This window comes from Oncorhynchus keta, chromosome 19, assembly GCF_023373465.1.
Source record: "Oncorhynchus keta strain PuntledgeMale-10-30-2019 chromosome 19, Oket_V2, whole genome shotgun sequence".
In the NCBI taxonomy this organism is placed as follows: Eukaryota; Metazoa; Chordata; class Actinopteri; order Salmoniformes; family Salmonidae; genus Oncorhynchus; species Oncorhynchus keta.
In genome coordinates this window covers 39,878,845-39,901,311 of record NC_068439.1, presented here as the reverse complement: position 1 = coordinate 39,901,311, position 22,467 = coordinate 39,878,845, and the positions used below count along the sequence as shown (strand labels likewise).

At 47.9% G+C, this 22,467-nt stretch overlaps 1 protein-coding gene across 5 annotated transcripts in view; it reads right to left on the bottom strand.

Moving 5' to 3' along the window:
- The window catches only part of LOC118398275 (beta/gamma crystallin domain-containing protein 1-like), an 81,277-nt gene that overhangs the window by 27,398 nt on the left and 31,412 nt on the right, over window positions 1-22,467 (bottom strand). For 4 of the 5 annotated variants that reach the window (XM_035793456.2, XM_035793458.2, XM_035793457.2 and 1 more), the window contains exon 4: window positions 10,833-12,897. In XM_035793456.2, the coding sequence (XP_035649349.1) occupies window positions 10,833-12,897 (2,065 nt within the window). Of the gene's footprint in view, window positions 1-10,832; window positions 12,898-13,482; window positions 13,706-22,467 lie in introns of those variants that run through there. The other variant, XM_035793462.2, reaches the window with a different exon arrangement.

Sequence of the window (22,467 nt, the reverse complement as noted above, 5' to 3'; positions counted from 1 at the left end):
GAAACAAGTTTTGGTTTATTTCATAAGCGTAATTTACGAGATCTGTAAATATTTAATTGTCTTTTGTTTGGAGTGCTTCATGTGAGCACATGTCTGGTTTCTGTCCTGATTGTCACGTTCTGACCTTTATTTTCTGTGTTTTGTGTTTAGTTAGTATGGTCAGGGCGTGAGTTGGGTGGGTAGTCTATGTTTGTTTGTCTAGGTTTTGGGAATTTCTATGTTTCGGCCTAGTATGGTTCTCAATCAGAGGCAGGTGTCATTAGTTGTCTCTGATTGAGAATCATACTTAGGTGGCCTGGGTTTCACTGTGTGTTTGTGGGTGATTGTTTCCTGTCTCTGTGTATGCACCAGATAGGACTGTAATTTGAGTTTTCACGTTTTCTTGTTTTGTTAGTTTGTTCATGTGTACCTTAAAGCATTAAAGAAGTACCATGGAAAATTACCACGCCGCGTATTGGTCCTCTGATCCGTTTCGCCTCTCCTCTTCGGAAGAAGAGGAGGAAACTCGTTACAGAATCACCCACCACAATCGGACCAAGCGGCGTGGTAAAGGACAGCGACGACAGCAGCAGCAGCATCAACAACAGAGGCCACCATCACAGGACTCCTGGACATGGGAGCAGATACTGAACGGAGAGGGACCCTGGGCACGGGCTGGGGAAAATCGCAGCCCCAAAGCAGAGCTGGAGGCAGCGAAAGCTGATCGGCGGCAATATGAGGAGCCAGCACGGCAGTGCGACAGGTACGAGAGGCAGCCCCAAATTTTTTTTTTTTGGGGCACACGAGGGGTGGTACTAAGCCAGGTAGCAGACCTGAGCTCACTCCTCGTGCTTATTATGAGCAGCGCATTACTGGTCAGGCACCGTGTTATGCGGTTGAGCGCACGGTGTCGCCAGTGCGTGTCCATAGCCCGGTGCGCTATAGGGCAGCCCCGAGAGTGCCATGCGAGTGTGGGCATTGAGCCAGGGCGTATGGTGCCTGCTCAGCGGGTCTGGTCGCCGGTACGCAGTCTTGGTCCAGGTTATCCTGCGCCGGCTCTGCGTGCTGTGTCTCCGGGCGCTGGGAGGGTGCAGTGCGTCCTCTGCCTGCGCTCCGCTCGTACCGGGCAACTGTGGGAGTGGAGCCTAGGGGAGAGGTGCGTGTAGTAAGCACTAGATCTCCCGTGCTTACCCACAGCCCGGTTCAACCTGTGCCTGCACTCTGGAGGGTCCGGGCTCGAGTAGTTGTCCAGCCTGGGAAAGTGGTGCCAGGTTGCGCACCAGAGCTCCAGTGCTCCCCACAGCCCGATCTTTCAGGCTCCTCCTAACATCAAGCCTCCTGAAAGTCTCCCCAGCCTGGTAGTTCCTGTGGCAGCCCCACGCACCAGGCTGTCTCTCAGTCTCCTCCCTGCAGGTGCTCCCGCCTGTCCGGCGCCGCTGCCGGAGCGTCCCGCCTGTCCGGGCGCCGCTGCCGGAGCCTCCCGCATGTCCGGCGCCGCTGCCGGAGCCTCCCGCATGTCCGGCGCCGCTGCCGGAGCCTCCCGCCTGTCCGGCGCCGCTGCCGGAGCCTCCCGCCTGTCCGGAGCCTCCCGCCTGTCCGGCGCCGCTGCCGGAGCCTCCCGCCTGTCCGGCGCCGCTGCCGGAGCCTCCCGCCTGTCCGGCGCCGCTGCCGGAGCCTCCCGCCTGTCCGGCGCCGCTGCTACCCGCGCTGCTGCCGGAGCCTCCCGCCTGTCCGGCGCTGCTGCCGGAGCGTCCCGCCTGTCCGGCGCCGCTGCTGGAGCGTCCCGCCTGTCTGGCGCCGCTGCCGGAGCGTCCCGCCTGTCTGGCGCCGCTGCCGGAGCGTCCCTCCTGTCCGGCGCCGCTGCTGGAGCATCCCGCCTGTCCGGCGCCGCTGCCTCCTGTAGCAGCTCCACGCACCAGGCTGTCTCTCTGTCTCCTCTCTGCAGGTGCTCCCGCCTGTCCGGCGCCGCTGCCGGAGCGTCCCGCCCATCCGGCGCCGCTGCGGAGCGTCCCGCCTGTCCGGCGCCGCTGCCGGGCGTCCCGCCTGTCCGGCGCCGCTGCCGGAGCGTCCCGCCCGTCCGGCGCCGCTGCCGGAGCGTCCGCCTGTCTGGCGCCGCTGCCGGAGCGTCCCGCCTGTCCGGCGCCGCTGCCGGAGCGTCCCGCTTGTCCGGCGCCGTTGCCGGAGCGTCCCGCCTGTCCTGCGCCGCTGCCGGGCGTCCCGCCTGTCCTGCGCCGTTGCCGGAGCGTCCCGCCTGTCCGGCGCCGCTGCCGGAGCCTCCCGCCTGTCCGGCGCCACTGCCGGAGCCTCTCGCCTGTCCGGCGCCGCTGCCGGAGCGTCCCGCCTGTCCGGCGCCGCTGCCGGAGCCCCTCAGCCCAGAGGCGCCAGAGCCCCTCAGCCCAGAGGCGCCAGAGCCCCTGTCCCTCTGTCCAGGGCCCCTGTCCCTCTGTCCAGAGCCCCTGTCCCTCTGTCCAGAGCCCCTGCCCCTCTGTCCCGAGCTGCCCCTCTGTCCAGTGGGGTCATTGAGAGGGGTTGCCATGGTGAGAAAGCCACGGAGGCGGAAAATAAGGCGGACAAAGACAAGGGTGAAGTGGGGTCCGCGTCCCGCGCCAGAACCGCCACCGCGGACAGACGCCCACCCAGACCCTCCCCTATAGGTCAAGGTTTTGCGGCCGGAGTCCGCACCTTTGGGGGGGGGTACTGTCACGTTCTGACCTTTATTTTCTGTGTTTTGTGTTTAGTTAGTATGGTCAGGGCGTGAGTTGGGTGGGTAGTCTATGTTTGTTTGTCTAGGTTTTGGGAATTTCTATGTTTCGGCCTAGTATGGTTCTCAATCAGAGGCAGGTGTCATTAGTTGTCTCTGATTGAGAATCATACTTAGGTGGCCTGGGTTTCACTGTGTGTTTGTGGGTGATTGTTTCCTGTCTCTGTGTATGCACCAGATAGGACTGTAATTTGAGTTTTCACGTTTTCTTGTTTTGTTAGTTTGTTCATGTGTACCTTAAAGCATTAAAGAAGTACCATGGAAAATTACCACGCCGCGTATTGGTCCTCTGATCCGTTTCGCCTCTCCTCTTCGGAAGAAGAGGAGGAAACTCGTTACACTGATAATATTGAGGGAGCCCGCGCACCTGAGCACGCATAGAAGTACCTGGCCTGCTTCGAAGAAATGTAGGAAAGTGTTTGTTTTTTTAAACATCCATTGTGAATGACAATATATTAAAACTCTAGTTCCTCACAGTAAGCTATTTGAAAAATCTTTCCTACAATCTCCCACTCAGTAATCCCCAATCTTCAGTGTGAAAGAGCAATGGAAGTTCCAGGCCTACTGCTGCATTGGACTATAGGCTATGAGTTCCATGTGTTCATTTATTTAGCTGCCAATGGATCACGGTGTATAATGGTGTATCAATGTGCCCATATGGCAGAGGCTGGTGAACTTTTTTCTTTTAACTTCGAGATTTTTATCATTTTGATTCAGATTTTTAGGATTAACCATGTGACAATGATTTTGAGAAACTAAAAAGTTATTGAAATTAAACTGCTCCACAACAATCACAACTGGCATGCAAAACGGTAGAAATGGTAGGATAAATTGTAAGATTCTCCAAACTTAAAAGTCACGCCCTGCCTATGAAGTCTTTATCAAATAATCGCCTCCAGGTTTCCATGGTCGGATTTTGCCTATAGGCTACTTTGAAGCAAGGTAAGACAAGGTAAGCCTCATAATATGAAATAAAACATTCAGGTTTCAATTAATTTAAATATATTTTCATAATGCATAAAGCCTCCAGCACACATTATAAAGTGGTGGGTGACGAGCTGAGAGCCTGTTGCCTAAACTTTAATGGTGAATGGGAGGCGTGCATCAATTAACAGTTGAGAAATAAAAATAGTAGCTCCTTTTAATCGTGCACCAAAACTGTTTTTAACACAGGACTTTATTCAGAATTGTTGCCCAATGAATAGGTTGATAAAAGCACGTTTTACTCCAGGAACAACCAGCTGAGGAGCTGCAGGAGCAATCCCGCTCAAAATGGGCTCTGTATGTGTGTGATCGTTGTGTTTAGATAAAGAAGATAAATGATGACTAACGATCTCCTCATTTTGGTTGGCACCAGTTTTATTAAATCGGCTTTTAATTGGTTTCTATCGGCCAAAAGCAGATGTGTGTCTGAAATGTGATAACCAAATACAAATCCCAACATTGGAACAAAAAACTGAAACCTTGTCAAATGTATCAAAAGGTGTCGTGCCGACGTCTATAAAATAATGTAATAGCGTGCAATTCAAGCTAAGGCACAGGTTCGTGCTCTTTCATTCTTACATCGTGGCTTGCTTGACGAGATGCCTTTGCAGAGCCATAGCTGAAACATTCTGGAGCAGAACGTATAGAAAATGCTGCAGATGCGTTATGTAAGCCCTAAGTCAACTCGTACAGTCATTAAACACACCACGTGTATCTGTGGTGTCTTTGGGGGTAGAATAACCCGACTGAAACTGCTGAGAGACGGAGTGAGCAGTCCCACAATAGAGTGATCATTATGTAGTGTCCTCACCTGTCTGGTTACGACACACTGCTGCCAAGGTCCTTTTGTCAAAAGTGATTGAGTGTCGGTTACCGTGGCAATTATCCAGACTGTTTCTGTATCGAGTGTGCTTTTTCCATTAGCGACTAGGATTTGGTTGTAAAAAAACACTAGTCCATTCTAAAGGGCATGACTGGCATGATTCATAAGGCATACTACCAGTAAACTTCACCTTTGGGACTGACCCACAAGTTGGAATTACAGTTGAAGTCGGACGTTTACATACACTTAGGTTGGAGTATTTAAACTCATTTTTCAACCAATCCACAAGTTTCTTGAAAACAAACTATCATTTTGGCACGTCGGTTAAGACATCTACTTTGTGCATGACAGAAGTAATTTTTCCAACAATTGTTTACACTTATAATTAATTCACTGTATCACAATTCCAGTGGGTCAGAAGTTTACATACACTAAGTTGACTGTGCCTTTAAACAGCTTGGGAAATGCCAGAAAATGATGTCATGGCTTTAGAAGCTTCTGATAGGCTAATTGACATCATTTGAGGCAACTGGAGGTGTACCTGTGGATGTATTTCAAGGCCTACCTTCAAACTCAGTGCCTCTTTGCTTGACAACATGAGAAAATCTAAAGAAAATCAGCCAAAACCTCAGAAAAACAAATTGTAGACCTCCACAAGTCTGGTTCATTCTTGGGAGCAATTTCCAAATGCCTGAAGGTACCATGTTAATCTGTACAAACAATAGTACGCAAGTATAAAACACCACTCCTAGAGATGAACGTACTTCAGTGCGAAAAAGAAACAGGTAGAAAAGTATCTATATCCACAGTAAAACGAGTCCTATATCGACATAACCTGAAAGGCCGCTCAGCAAGGAAGATGCCACTGCTCCAAACCGACATAAAAAAGCCAGACGACGGTTTGAAACTGCACATGGGGACAAAGATCGTACTGTTTGGAGAAATGTCCTCTGGTCTGACGGAACAAAAATAGAATCGTTTGGCCATAATGACCATAATTTTTGGAGGAAAAAGGGGGTGGCTTGCAAGCCGAAGAACACCAACCCAACCGGGAAGCACGGGGGTGGCAGCATCATGTTGTGGGGGTGCTTTGCTGCAGGAGGGACTGGTGCACTTCTGGCTGGCTGGCGGATCTGGAAGAGTCTGGTTGACTGGCAGATCTGGAAGAGTGGAAGAGTCTGGTTGACTGGCAGACCCGGAAGAGTCTGGTTGACTGGCAGATCTGGAAGAGTCTGGTTGACTGGCAGATCTGGAAGAATCTGGTTGACTGGCAGATCTGGAAGATCATGGCTGACTGGCGGATCTAGCTGCTCTGGCTGCTCCATGCAGACTGGCAGCTCTGGCTGCTCCATGTAGGCTGGCAGCTCTGGCTGCTCCATGCAGGCTGGCAGCTCTGGCTGCTCCATGCAGGCTGGCAGCTCTGGCTGCTCCATGCAGGCTGGCAGCTCTGGCTGCTCCATGCAGACTGGCAGCTCTGGCTGCTCCATGCAGACTGGCAGCTCTGGCTGCTCCATGCAGACTGGCAGCTCTGGCTGCTCCATGCAGACTGACAGCTCTGGCTGCTCCATGCAGACTGACAGCTCTGGCTGCTCCATGCAGACTGACAGCTCTGGCTGCTCCATGCAGGCTCGCAGCTCAGGCTGCTCCATGCAGGCTGGCAGCTCAGGCTGCTCCATGCAGGCTGGCAGCGCTGAACAGGCAGGAGACTTCAGCAGCGCTGTAGAGGAGGAAGGCTCTGGCAGCGCTGAACATGCGGGAGACTCCGGCAGCGCAGGAGAGGAGGAAAGCTCTGGCTACGCTAAACAGGCGGGAGACTCCGACAGCACAGGAGAGGAGGAAAGCGCTGGCTGCGCTGAACAGGCGGGAGGCTCCGGCAGCGCTAAACAGGTGGGAGACTCCGACAGCACTGGAGAGGAGAAAGGCTCTGGCTGCGCTGAACAAGCGAGGCACACTGAAGGCCTGGTGCGTGGTGCTGGAACTGGTTGTACTGGACCGAGGACACACACAGGAAGCCTGGTGCGGGGAGCTGCCACCGGAGGACTGGTATGTGGAGGTGGCACTGGATAGACCGGACCGTGCAGGCGCACTGAAGCTCTTGAGCACCGAGCCTGCCCAACCTTGCCTGGCTCGATGCCCACTCTAGCCCGGCCAATACGAAGACCTGGTATGTACCGCACCGGGCTATGCACCCGCACTGGAGACACCGTGCGCTCCATAGCATAACACGGTGCCTGCCCGATCTCTTTAGCCCCCCAGTAAGCACAGGAAGTTTGCGCAGGTCTCTTACCTGGCGTAGCCATACTCCCTGTGAGCCTCCCCCCAATAAATTTTTAGGGCTGACTCTCAGGCTTCCATCCACGTCGCAGTGCTGCCTCTTCATACCAGCGCCTCTCCGCTTTCCCCGCCTCCAGTTCTTCTTTGGGGCGTCGATATTCACCAGGCTGTGCCCAGGGTCCCTTTCCGTCCAATATCTCCTCCCAAGTCCAGAAGTCCTGTGATCGCTGCTCCTCACGATAAACAGGGGGAGTTGGCTCAGGTCTGAACCCTGACTCTGCCACACTCTCCCTGAGCCTCCCCCAATACATTTTTGGGACTGACTTTCGGGGTTCCTTGCCAACCGTGTTCCCTCGTAACGTCGGCTCCTCTCTCCGGCTGCCTCTGCTCTCCTAAGTGCCTCCACCTGTTCCCATGGGAGGCGATCTCTTCCAGCCAGTATCTCCTCCCAAGTGTAACAACCCTTGCCATCCAAAACATCTTCCCATGTCCATTCCTCCTTTCGCTGCCTGTTGACACGCCTGTCACCACGCTGCTTGGTCCGGATGTGGTGGGTGATTCTGTAACGGCGTTCGTCTGTCGAAAGAGAGTCGGACCAAAATGTGGCGTGGTGGTTACTCATGTTCTTTAATGGAAATAGAACGATACATGAAATAATACACTTAATAACAAAACAACAAACGAAACGAGAAAACCTATACAGCCCATCTTGTGATAACAAACACAGAGATAGGAACAATCACCCACAAAACACACAGTGAAACCTAGGCTACCTAAATATGGTTCCCAATCAGAGACAACGAGAATCACCTGACTGATTGAGAACCGCAGCCAAGCCTATGCTAGACACCCCTACTCAGCCGCAATCCCAATGCCTACAAAACCCCAATACGAAACACAACAAAATAAACCCATGTCACACCCTGGCCTGACCAATTATATAACGAAAACACAAAATACTAAGACCAAAGCGTGACAGTATTGGAGTGGCCATCACAAAGCCCTGACCTCAATCCTATAGAAAGTTTGTGGGCAGAACTGAAAAAGCGTGTGCGAGCAAGGAGGCCTACAAACCTGACTCAGTTACACCAGCTCTGTCAGGAGGAATGTGACAAAATTCACCGAACTTATCTTAGGAAGCTTGTGGAAGGCTACCCGAAACATTTGACCCAAGTTAAACAATTTATGGGCAATGCTACCAAATACTAATTGAGTGTGTGTAAACTTCTGACCCATTGGGAATGCGATGAAAGAAATAAAAGCTGAAATAAATCACTTTACTATTATACTGACAATTCACATTCTTAAAATAAATTGGTGATTGATTGACCTAAGAAAGGGAATATTTACTGGGATTAAATGTCAGGAATTCTGAAAAACGGAGTTTAAATGTACTTGGCTAAAGTGTATGTAAACTTCCGACTTCAACTGTATATACAAAACAATATCCCCCAAAATATAATGTGTGTTATAAATGTGTTAACACAATATTGTTAATCAACCAAGTTGTTACTGAAATACATTATTTTTATGGTTTTATGCTCTTTTCGTTTAATACTTTGGGATGCTGGTGCTATGTCGGTTGACAGACTGCAGTAAAAAAAAAAAGGGTATTTGTCTATGTTTTGTGTGGTATCAATCAATGAAGGTGTTTGATTGGGGAATGGGGAATCATTTTCATGATGGGGAATGAATTAATCGATAAATGTGGGGAAACAGAAGACCTTAAAATATGCGGTTTAAATTCCCCTGCCACATACGAGCCCTGGTTAGATTTCCTGTTGCAGCTTTCACTTTTTTACGCCACATTGGTGGCAGCGTTGGGATCACGTCCAGCTCACGTCTAGTTATGTGATCTAGTAGTGGGAAGCATTCTGTTTTACAACATTGTGTTGGGTGTAATTACATTGATATATCGAGTGAACAATGGATAAGCTACAATGGGCGTGATGCATAGACATTCTTACTGCAGGTGTGATCAAGCCTTTACATCAAAGTTGCCTGAAGATGAATGGAAAGTGCTATGCCCGGACCAGTTATTCAGAAGAAAAACCTCTGACTAGACATTTACATAAGATAACTTACCAGTGTGGACCCAAAACAAACACGTTCTACACATTGACAAAGGACCTGTTTAAAGTGTTATTACAAACATGGTGTTCTTCTGTTACTGAAGCTTATACATCTAATAACCTGACAATGATCCACATCAGATGGGTGTGGATCACCCATATGCCCGCCTGAGTGGCGCAGCGGTCTAAGGCACTGCATCTCAGTGCAAGACGCGTTTACTGCCAGTCCCTGGTTCAAATACGGGCTGCATCACATCTGGCTGTGATTGGGAATCCCATAGGGTGGCGCACAATTGGCACAGCCAAGACAAGAGTTGGCTACAACATGAGTACAAACAAAGTGTGTGTGTGTATAAGTGTGCAAGTGTTTGTGTGCGTGTTTGTGTATTTTTGGTGTGTATTATAATTTGCCATCAGAAAAATGTATCCCCATTCCCCAATCATTATGAAAGAAAATGTATGTACATGAAAAAGTGGATCCTTACATTACATGCATTATGAAGAAAATAGTGTAATGTAGGGTCCCCGAAATATGAAATACATTATCAAGAAAATCGTGTAGGCCTACTGTTGCCTATGCAGAAAAATGTCTTTTGACTACAAGTGCACCAGTATCCCAAAGTATTAAGCGAAAACAAGCATAAAAAACAGTATTTGCATTAATAAACCAAAAAAACCAGTATAATGCTACTATTATATTATAATTATTTCAGGTGACAACCTGAACAATATTGGTTTGTTAACACCTTTTTATATATGTAAATAAATGTGGGACATAAAATAAGGCAGTGTAGAACAACATTGGCCATCATGCAATGGGCACTCTAATAACTTTCAAAAGATTGTTCCCAAAATGCCCCCCCCCCAAAAGAAAACGTATTTACCTGTAAATTAAATCGCACAAATATGCGTGTCTTTTCACACAAATTAAGCTTCACAAAAACACACAAAATCTGCTGAAATAATTTTTGGAGTGTGAGACTGTTGAATGAGTTTTGCGTGCGATCCACGCCTTGAGGACCGTAGAGTGAATGATTGTGTGTGCTCTCACACATGCATGTGCATTCATGTCGTGCATGCCTGCGTGAATATGTGTGTTGGCATGAAATAACTTGCTGATCAGGACCCGTCCTGAAAGCTATTATCATCAAGAGGCACACTGCAAAACATTGGCTTAACCCACTCACCTTGTAACCACAGCAACCCGAGCCACACAAGGAGTCACTTCTTTATTTCTAGAAGTTCTTATGAAGTCAGCTCCCTCTTTTAGTGTCACCTGTATTCTTGTGTACTACTGTATTTATTATTAGAGACCTGAAGATGTGTATTATGGCAAGAGAGAATGCAGATGGAGAAAAACTATCTACATGAGAGGGGAGAACAGATATTGTACATACTGTAAACTGATCTTATGTATATGGCCATGGAACGTCACCCTAGGCTCATTTCACGGCTCTCTCACACACCCTTTCGTTCAGCGAGGGCATCGGCATCACTGTGGTGGAACTCATTCAGTGAAAGGTAAAAAAAATAAAAAATCTAATCGAAACTCATCTGTATTCCAGAACTTCTATATAAACTAAGGCTCAAATGCTTAGTAGGCATCCTGCATACCCAGGCTGAATTCCATTTCCCCTCCTCCTGTATTCTTCTCCTCTCACACCGTGTTCCCACAATCTCTCGCTAAGCATTATTTAAAAAATGAATGAAGCCAATGCTGAAATACATGTCCCAGACAAATACAACAGAATCCTAGTAAATGCCTCCATTTCCCTTACTCTAGACCCTGTCCCATCAGTCTTTTCCATGACTTACATCACACCCCCTTTACCATCCCCATGATCCGAGTTTTCACGCAATCTCTTACTGAAATATTCTCCCTTCTCAAACCTTCCATCGAAATCAATGCTAAAAAAGAAATCCCCAGGTCAGTACTCACATAGGCGTCAGGGAAAGCCCTGTACTTGGGCACCAGGTTCTTCTCAGCCTCTGGACTGAAGTGAGATCCTCCATCGGGGGACCCTCCATGGGGGGATCCCATGTTGAACAGTGGTGAGTTCAGGCCTTCGTTACTGAAATTCCTCTGCAGACCCAGACCAATAGAGCCCACAGAGGCCATGTTGCCATTGGAACCCATACCACCCAGCCCCGGGCTGAGCTTTAATGCGGACTCATTAGCATTGGCGAAAGACCTGTAGATGTCCAGAGGTGAGCTTGTGGGACTGAGAAGGCCTTCTCGGGTAGAGGTGAAGCTAGGGAGGGGAGGGGGCCTGATCATTCGACAGTTGGTGTCTGTGTTGTTTCCGGTTAAGGAGTCAGACATCCGGGAGGAGAAACGCTCGTAGCGGAAGTGGGTTGAAGGATCAGTTCCTGTTCCAGTTTGGGTTCCAACTCCAGATTTGAATCCAAGTCTGCTCCCAGACACATCAGCCATGCCCATACCAGGCCCTGAGCTCATGTGGTCCTGGTTAGGCCCTATGTCCGGTAGGGAGCCCGTAAGGAACAGAGAGGGCCGCTGGCCTGGGCTATGGGCCTTGCCGTTCTCCTGTGGTTGATCAATCGATGCTGAACGATAGCTAGAGTAGAGGAGGGATCTGTCCAGGCGCGAGGGATTTGGAGACTGGTTGCTGCTCCCTCCGTTGAGCAGGGGGGACGGCGAGTTCTCTGGGGAAGAGTCACTGCCCAAGGAGCTCTTCCTCATGACGATGCTGCTAAGAGCTGAGGCTCGGAGTGGGAGGTTGAGGTGTCCACGGTTCCAATGGTGGTCTCCAGCCTGCTGCTGTTGCTGTTGGAGCTTCATCAACTCCAGAGGGGAATGCATCTCCTTGGTGGCACTCCAGTTGAGGCCAAGGTCTGCGGGCAGGTTGTAGCGGCTGTTGGGGCCCTCCAGCAGAGACCCAGGGGGCACCTGGGGAGATTTGGTATTGGTGGGGCTGGAGCTGGGGGTGTCCTCCTCGATGGAGGGCAGGGAGGAGATGGAGGGGGCAGTGGTCCCACGCAGCCTCCTCTGCCTCTGGGGAAGGTTAGGGTTCATGCTCTTCAGGGTGTCCACCAGGCTCTCTATGTCGCAGTGATAGGGGGAGCCCGGCTCAGAGGTCACGGGAGAGGAAGAGGGGGAAGGGTCCGAGGAGGAGGGGGAAGGGAGCAGATCCACGCGGGTGGCCTTGTACTGTCCGGAGTAGGAGTCCCTGCTGCCTCTGCTGTAGTCCACGTTGTCAATGGTCTGACCCGCCGAGGAGAAGTTTGAGACTGGGAGTGATTGCAAGTCACAGCCTGACTTTATCTTCCTTGCCATGGACTCTCCCTCCCTCCCCTCTTGCTCTACCTCTCTCTCTCTCTGTCCTGCAGGTGCAGTGGCTAGCTCCTCCTCCCACACCCTCCTACTCCCCCTGCCTGTTCCTGCCTCTGGCTCGCTACTCTCCCGGGTCAACTGAACTTCGCTCCTGTCACTCAACCAGCGTCCGTTGCCAGGGGAACGGGGTGTCTCTGAGGAGAGGGAGGACAAGCCAGGTTCTTGGAATGGCGGCCCGAGAGAGGTGAGTTGTCGTGTGTACACAGAGAGGGAGGGGGAGAGGGAAGAGTAGTGTCCATCGTATGTGGACACTCTTGACTCATCTGACTGAGAGTCAGAGCTCCAGGTCTCCCCTTTGGGTTCGAAAGTAGTTTGCACCCCCTCGTACAGGTTCCTCCATTTGTATTCTGGTGCGACTGGACCTAGGTCACTTTCAGTTCTATTCGGTTCGTTGATCGGGCTTTCTCTGTAGTCCACACTGTCTTTAGTGTGGTCTGTGGTGTCATTGTCAGTGACCAGGGAAACTTTGCGGAAGCCCTGTTTTGATTTGTCCATGCCCTTGTGGGTGGGAGAGGGTCTTAGAGTGAGAGTGGAACTGTATGACTTCATCTCGCTGTCTGACTCTAGATCAGCCACTATCTGCTGAATTTCTGAATCAGAGTCCTCAGAGTCTTCTAAAGCTGTACTGTTAACAGCTGAAGCATCCAGAGACCTAACAGGTAGAAGACAAACAGACAGAATGACACATACGTTAATAATTGTCATTGACCAACCATGGAAGTGTGTTAAGGACTGTTTTGTCAAGAAGTGGTGATTATCTAGACGAGCTATGCAAATTATAGAGGTGAACTTTAGGTATGCAGAATTGGGTGTACTGTAAAAAGTGTTAACAGAAGCTAGGCTACATGCTTAACAGTTGCATTCACTGTGGTGGGCCAATTTATATTTTCTTCCTAAAACGTACAGTGAGGCACAAAAAAAAAAATGCACACAGAACTTCTATAATGTCAACAGCTCCACAGACTCTTTCCGTGCCTATAGGCCTACACACATTGCAACAATGTGGCTTAAAACAGAGATTTTAGCTTGTGTTTGCAATGTTCCATGAAGAGTTGATGAAAGCTAAAAAGGTTACTTTAAAAAGTCAACAGGTTTCAAATGATACCATGCCCAACCCACTATCGTGATGCTGCTGTCGATTTAACTCTGTTAAATCCCTTTTGAGCTTGAACGTCACAGGTTAACTATCAGGCAATGTTGAAATGACTTTGAAATGAATCACCATTTTTTTCCTCACCTCCAAATGTGCCAAAGAACTCCAGACAATGTGTTGTTGAATCCCAGTACTATTCCACACGTGTCAAATAACATTTCACAGCTAATTACTGTTATGTTAAAGCTCTTTGCGTTGGGGGAACTTTCAGGCAGTGACATTAACCAAAGTGCCCTACCTACTCTTCACGGATGGGGCGGGTGGTTTCCAGGAGCAACGGAGAAGGTCATAAGATCAAACAATAGCAATGTGCTGCGATGAACCTAATCACACACCTGTTGGGCATACAACCGGAGTTCTCTCATATGTCAAATCCAAACACACAGATATCAGATATGTATTCCTCATAGGTCACTGTTGCATACTTACTACGTTTGTCGGTATGACTAATAAATGGTCTTTTAGCAGCCTCGGTATCCCTTTAATTGGATAGTCCATCTGTAGATGCTCTACAGACTAGTCATTAACATTTCAACTAATTATCTACTAACCCTAACCTTTACCCTAACCCTAAAATCAACACTACCCTCACCCTTATTCTAAACCTAACCGTAACCTTAGCCAGCAGTCGCTTATCAACAGATAGTTTGTTGATAGTATGACCATGTACGAGAGCATCTACAGATGGGACTATCCAAATAAAGTGTGACCGACACTTTTATCCCAAAGAGACTTACAGAAACGTCAGCATTGACGGCAACACGTGTGTTCAGCATGTGGTCCACGTGGGAATTGAAACTACGACCCTGATGTTGCCAGCACCATGCTCTAACCCAGTGGTTTTTAAACCCATCCAGAAACCTAACCATTTTGTTGTAGCCCTGAACCAACTCGAGTGTTTTGTCAATCCTGGCCCTGTGGACCCAAAGGGGTGCACATTTGAGTTCTCTCCCTAGCACTCACACACTGCCCTCACACACTGCACTCACACACTGCACTCACACACTGCCCTCACACACTGCCCCCACACACTGCACTCACACACTGCCCTCACACACTGCCCTCACACACTGCCCTCACACACTGCCCTCACACACTGCACTCACACACTGCACTCACACACTGCACTCACACACTGCACTCACACACTGCACTCAACTCCTCAACAAGCCTTTGACTTGAATCAGGTGTGCGAGTGCTGGGGCAAAAACAAAAATGTGCACCCATTTGGGTCACCAGGAAACCGGATTTAGAAGCACGGAACTAGCTCACCTGATTCAGATAGTCAAGGGCTTGATAAATAGTTGACAAGTTGAACCAGGTTTGCCAGCCATGGAATAGTTCAAATACATGGAACGGATTAGTGTCCCAGAGAAGAGGTTAGAAAACCCCTGCTCTAACATAGGGTTTCCCTAACTTTCCCTAACCCATGGGACTCCCCTGGGTGCACATTCAGTTTTTTTTAACGAACTACCACTACACAGCTGATTCAAATAACAAACTCATCATCATCAAGCTTTTATGATTTGAATCCGCCGTGTAGTGCTAGGACAAAAACCAAAACATGCACTCATGGGGGACCCCAGGACCGAGTTTGGGAAACCTTGCTCTGACCCACTGAACCATTAGAACCACTGACCACGTTTACATGTGCACAGTATTCCGGATAGTAGCTCAAATCCCGCTTAAATTCTTATTCGGAATAAGAATACTGCATGCACCTTTGATATCCCGCTCATGAGTATCCCTGTGTCCATGAATAAACATTCCTCATTAAGTATGTGGGTTAAATGGAATAGTAAGTGAAATATGGACACAGACTCCAGGCCTATAACCTTTCACATGTAGATCATTATAATATGAATTCCTGCAGAATTATGCCTTTTTTTGCAGTGATATTATAAAACATATGTTAATTTTGTCTAGGGAATAGGAGTGGAGAAATATGATTTCTTTCTTTCAGCATCTCTTAAAACCTCTACGGGATCGGCGTCTCCATACCGGGACGGTTGTTGCTAACGTGTGCTAATGCGTCTATAATGACATTGTCAGTAACATCCAACAATCCAGGACATAGACATGTCTTACATGAGCAGAAAGATTAACAAGAATTGAAACTAACTGCACTGTCCAATTTACAGTAGCTATTACAGTGAAAAAAGACCATGCTATTGTTTGAGGAGAGTGCACAACAACAAAAAACCTCTATCACAGCAACTGGTTTGATACATTCACCTCTGAAGGTAAATAATGTACTTACATTCAGTAATCTTGCTCTGATTTGTCATCCTGATTGTCCCAGAGATAAAATGTAGCATAGTTTTGTTTGATAAAATAAATTGTTATATTCAAATGTAGGAACTGGGTTCTAAAGTCTGAATCCCTGCTGTTTCTGGCAGTACCCAAGTAATCACCAATTCTGAGCCCAGCTGCACGTGACCGGATCGCCAAGAGTAAAGTATAGTAAATTAATTATAGTAGGCTAAATTATTATGGTGGATCGAACTGCGCAGGTAGCCAACTTTTTTAAGTGATTTGTTTGACAATCAGATGAAAACATCATCCCACAACACCCATGATATGCGAAACTGAGCCTGAGCACACCGCAAAAATAACGGTAAACGGAACAGGACGTTTACATGCCACGGTATCCCGTCTTAGATCAGCATAGCCCAGGCATCATATCCTGGTTTCTCATAACCTGGGATACAAGCTTTTTCCAGTTATTGTAAACGGGATATGATGTTTATATGCGTCAACTCAAAAATAGAATACTTGAGTATCCCAAATAATAACGGCATATTGGTGTAAATGTAAACACGGTCACTGACTCAAGATTAGACCGAAGCAGAGGCCTTTTCATTTAGCGGTCAACAAAAAGTAGTCGGTCTGTTCAAACACACAGGGTCTCTCACCAGGGACAGTTACAACTAGACTGATTCGTCATAAAGTGCACAATGTGCAAACTACTAGAGCTCTCAAACTCAACTCTGGACCTAAAAAGCCAGTTTCAATGCATTTTTTCCCCCATTGTCCCCCCCGTCTAGTCAGAGACTGATTTAGAACTGGGACAGACACCAGACGTGTGCAATTAATTATCAGGAAGAACAGAAAACCAGCAGGCTTTGGACTTTGTAGGGTAAGAGTTGAATACTCCTGTACTAGAGAGACAAGTGGAGTGACTACACAGACGTAAGCATCCAATCTAAACTCCAAAAAAAAGAAACAGACCCTTTTCAGGGCCCTTTCAAAGATCATTCTTAAAACTTCAAATTACTTCACAGATCTTCATGGGAAAGGTTTTAAAACACTGTTTCCCACACTTGTTCAATGAACCATGAACAATTAATGAACATGCACCTGTGTAACGGTCGTTAAGACACTAACAGCTTACAGACGGTAGGCAATTAAGGTCGCAGTTATGAAAAGAGGCCCTTCTACTGACTCTGAAAAACACCAAAAGAAAGATGCCCAGGGTCCCTGCTCATCTGCGTGAACGTGCCTTAGGCATGCTGCAAGGAGGCATGAGGACTGCAGATGTGGCCCGGGGAATAAATTGCAATGTCCGTAGTGTGAGACGCCTAAGACAGCGCTACAGGGAGACAGGACGGACAGCTGATCGTCCTCGCAGTGGCAGACCATGTGTAATAACACCTGCACAGGATCGGTACATCCGAACATCACACCTGCGGGACAGGTACAGGATGGCAACAACAACTGCCCAAGTTACACCAGGAACGCACAATCCCTCCATCAGTACTCAGACTGTCCACAATAGGCTGAGAGAGGCTGGACTGAGGGCTTGTAGGCATGTTGTTGGCAGGTCCTTACCAAACATCACCGGCAACAACGTCGCCTATGGGTGCAAACCCACAATCGCTGGACCAGACAGGACTCGCAAAAAGTGCTCTTCACTGACGAGTCGTGGTTTTGTCTCACCAGGGGTGATGGTCGGATTTGTGTTTATCGTCGAAGTAATGAGCGTTACACAGAGGCCTGTACTCTGGAGCGGGATCGATTTGGAGGTGGAGGATCCGTCACAGTCTGGGGCGGTGTGTCACAGCATCATCGGACTGAGCTTGTTGTCATTGCAGGCAATCTCAACGCTGTGCGTTACAGGGAAGACACCCTCCTCCCTCATGTGGTACACTTCCTGCAGGCTCATCCTGACATGACCTTTCAGCATGACACTGCCACCAGCCATACTGCTCGTTCTGTGTGTGATTTCCTGCAAGACAGGAATGTCAGTCCCAGCAATCCCATTGAGCGTGTCTGGTACCTGTTGGATCGGAGGGTGAGGGCTAGGGCCATTCCCCCCAGAAATGTCTGGAAACTTGCAGGTGCCTTGGTGGAAGAGTGGGGTAACAAGAACTGGCAAATCTGGTGTAGTCCATGAGGAGGAGATGCACTGCAGTACTTAATGCAGCTGGTGGCCACACCAGATACTGACTGTTACTTTAGATTTTGACCCCCCCTTTGTTCAGGGACACATTATTCAATTTCTGTTTGTCACATGTCTGTGGAACTTGTTCAGTTCATGTCTCAGTTGTTGAATCTTATGTTCATACAAATATTTACACATGTTAAGTTTGCTGAAAATAAACGCAGTTGACAGTGAGAGGACGCTTCTTTTTTTGCTGAGTTTATGTCTTACAGACTAAACAGCAGTCCTTTTGTGAACCGACAACCAATGTTTACCTACAGTAAATGGAGTTCATCTATCCTCACAACTCCTTCATTTCATACTGCCACTTCGGAAAAAGTTGACAGCACATCACCACACAATGCCATTCTGTAGCAGTGTTTTTTCCCCTAAACTATTTCAAACTTCCCTCCGGTGTTTGTCTTGGTACTTCTCCGTCCCTCCGTTTCAGCAGGTAACTCAGCTCATCACCACACCTGCACCCCGGGGAAGACAGAAGGGCTTAATAGCTACCACATACCACTGCACCTCTCTGCTGGAACATGAAGTTGTACAGAGCAACTGCCCCTAAAAAGCTACTTTTAGTTTTTTTTAAATGGCTGATGTGGCATCGAGTCCGACATTTACTCGTGTCAAAATTGACTACAAAATGTAAATAGGATCATTTTGGTCATGAAGTCAGTCTAGTCCAAAACAAAGATAGAAAAAAACGGAATGTCATGGAATCAAGGGTACCGTAACAGTTATCCGTGGGTTGGGATTCATTTTAATCCTGCCCACAGCTGGCAGCACCCAAGTAATCAATTCCGAGCGCAGCTGCATGCGAACCGGTCGTAATGCCCATGGTCAATTTGGTTTGACATTCGATATCCCTACGGGGATATGGTCCCCATCAGAAAATTACACAACATATACTTTAAAAGGTCAATCGCTCCACATTACAATGACTTAACCTCAAACCAACTATACATTGTAGAAATGAATATACAAATATTGAAAGCATATAATGAGATGTGCAACATGAAAATATTGTCCCATTTACAGTGTAATTTATTGACGGTCCCTAACTATCCCCAGAGATAGGCTATCCAAAGTCAATCCAACTTTGCCACAGTTCCAGACCACCCGGCTGAAGCTAATGTATGTAATCACCTGAGAACACAAACAAGTGACACCCACATCAAACCACACCCCGAAATCAACTCACGTTTGAATTCAATCACAGCTGCTAGAATTTTTTATTGAACCAAATCTAAAACGAGGCCAAATTAGGAAGGCCCTATAGATGTCAGACCAACACAAACTCACAATCTGCTTCAACATGAAAAATTGGAAATTCACGCATATGCAGACACACCTGTGCTGACGGCGTGGTGCCAGGAAAATAATTTATCCCTCAACGATAAAAAAAGGAAGGATCGTATTGTGAACTACAGGAGACAGAAGAGGGAGTACACCCCATCCTCTTCGAAGGGGGCCACAGTGGGAGGGGTCAAAAGCTTCAAGTTCCTCGGCCTGCACATCACTGAGGACCTAAAATGGTCTCACCTAACTGACATTGTGGTGAATAAGGTGCAATAGCGCCTTTACAACCTCAGATGGCTAGAAATCTATTTGGCATGGCCCCTAAGACCCTCACGGACTTCTACAGATGCACTATTGAGAGTGTTCTGTCGGGCGACGTCGCTGCTTGGTACGGCAACTGCTCCGTCCTCAACCGCATGACTCTCCAGAGGGTGACGAGGACAGCCCAACGCGTCAGAGGTCACGCTGCCTGCCCTCCAGGACATGGACAGCAGCCGGTGTCAAGGCCAAGAAGATCATTAAGGTCCTCAGTCACCCGAGCCACAGACTGTTCACTCTGTTCCCGTCAGTCCAGTCCAGGTGCATCAGAGCTAAGACCAAGAGACTAAAAAACAGCTTCTATCACCAGGTCATAAGACTGTTGAACCATTCCTGATTTCTTACGATTTTTTCTTATTTTTTTCTTTCCATTCAATTTGTTTTATTTTTTACATTTGACTGCATTATTAGGAGTAGTAACATAAGTATTTTGCTGCACTGCTATAATACTTGCTAAGCTGTGTACACAACCAATACACTGATTTGATTTGGATCATGTTCTAATCGCAAATTTGGGGACCATTCTTTAAAAAATATATTTTGAACTTGTTTTTCCTCTATGTCGTCTGAAGGGTAAGGCGGAGGAGGGCTTTGCAGCCTAAAGAAGACAACGAACACCCACACACTCTTCGCATGTTCTTACATTTGAATAGCAGTGCATCAATTGCAAAGAGATTTTCTCAGGCTTAAATACTGAAATTCAGTGACATTCCAACAGCGAAATGTTCTGCGGGTATTTATTTTCCTACGGCAGTATTTGTACCCTGGCAGCACCTGTGGATGTTTTGTTGTTCAATGTACTACAGTATTTTTGAATTGGGGCCTGCCTGTGTGCCTCCACATTCCACACAGGTCTCTCCATTCTCACAGAAACCAGCTCTGGGAACTCATCTGGTTGGTACCACGTGTACATCTGATACCAGGTGTACCAGGTTTACACGCAGAGAGCCAACGCAACTTTCGATGTGACCTGACAGGCTGACCGCTTCAGAGGACAGAGCGGCTCCATCCACTGAGTTCATTAGGTTCTTAGTCGCGTCGACATGTGAAACGACCACCACTGTAGCTCAACATACTGGGATCAGGGTGTATAGTTCCCGTAAGGTGATTCATTTTGCTGGCACTACAGATATTCTGGATCTGTACAGCTTCACTTATTAAAGATGCTCCAGTACGTTGGCGACTGAGAAAGTCTTTTTGAAACCTCCAACTTTGGCCAGGATGTCTCAACATGCATGTGCGTCCTACACAATCTATGAGCGGATTTCCTGTCTTACCTCATTAAGCCATGAAATCCCTCGTTCGAAAGCAACTGCTTTGAATATTATAGAAAATCCAAGTAGATTCGGTAAACAAAGAATGGAGGGCACCAACGACGGCACCAGATGATGACGTCGGGAAACTTTTGACCCTTCCAATCCAGGGAGGCCTCAGAGTTATCACCCTACAGGTCATCATCGTCACCTGCTGAGGAGGGCGGAAGGAGAGATAAAGACTGATTGACAACTTTTAGAACCCTCTTAACAGAAGACCACCCCTTTGTCATTCCCATTGTCATTCCATGCAGTGCTGTCATTCCTTGCGTTCCCAGCTGTGTTGGTCTTTGTGAGTGACGGAAACAGAGGTGACATTAACAGAGAGGACGGAAATGGAATGGACCACCTGCGGTAAACACTGAAGCCAGTGTCAAGAGTTACCTCCAGTCTCCACCCCACCCACAATACGATAGCCATGTAATATTCGGCCTCGGGACAGATAACGGTTAGTTAAGCCTTAGTTTAGCTTTCACCTAGCATTAAACATGCCTGTCCATCAGAGCTCCCATCTCATAAAAGAGGAGGTGGAGTTTCATCATGACTACGACAGGACTTCCCAGGTCATACCAGAGATGTTGTTGGACAGAGTGCAATTTACCTGATTGAAGCGGAGGCTAGCGAACCATTTGGTGTCCTGTGTGACTTTCTAGTCTCGTCTTTCTATTTCCCCCCCGTGCATATAGAGATATCTCTAAGTGATATTGTAATAACTAAACGGACCACTGTGTTCTTGACTTTACTATATGTATTTGCCGCCATCTAGTGGGGGCAGCAGGAGACAACAGCTGCTATTGGGAAAGAAAATAACATATGGACAACACTGTACTCTCTGTTTTCATGTTTTCAGAGGAACTGAAAACAGTGTGGCTTGGATATATAATCTTTACTGTGTGGGTCCACTGGGTTCTTTACTGTGTTCCATGAAAAAAGGACTAGGTCCAAGATTCCCATGATCAGATAACACATGGCCTGCAAAAGGCCTGTCAACCAGGCAAACAACATACGGCCGTGCCTGCGTTTCTACGAGAAACGATCGACATAGTGTGAAAGAATGTGAAAGCCATTAGGCTACACGAAGAGTGCCGCGTGCGCACACACACACACAAACACGCACGCCCAGCAGAGAGGACCACAAGGATGCGGGGGGATGGGTGAGGCCAATCACCACTTCGACTCTGGCTTGGAGACGTTCACACGATGTCTTCCACCAAGGAAACTGGCCTATTCGACAATGACAACAAAAAAAAAAGGGATGCCGTTGCAATAAAGATATGTCCACAAAGAATATTAAAAGGTGACAGGAAATAGAATCCCTGGTTGAATGCAGAATGAATTCCACTCTGCTGGTAAGTATTCTAGTTGTATGGCCTGAGGATTTACAGCGTAACGTGTCTAGTTCAGATGGCTGTTACGCAGATCCACATGTCATTTATCGGGGCAGTGAAGTAGACTTGTCTGTACTGTACATAGTAGAGGGGATGTGCTATTGAAATCCAATTCATAATTCTATCTAATTGCCCTCAATCACAACATTATGAGATAATAACAGTCTTTGCATTTTCAATAAACAACATCCCAGACACATTGCATAGAGAATGGACATCAACAATTTCCCCCTCCAGTCCACCGAGTCCCGTACTCGTACAATTTACTGCGCAGCACACACCGAGCAATTAGCTATAGTCCTATTGTTGCTGAGTCCCCATT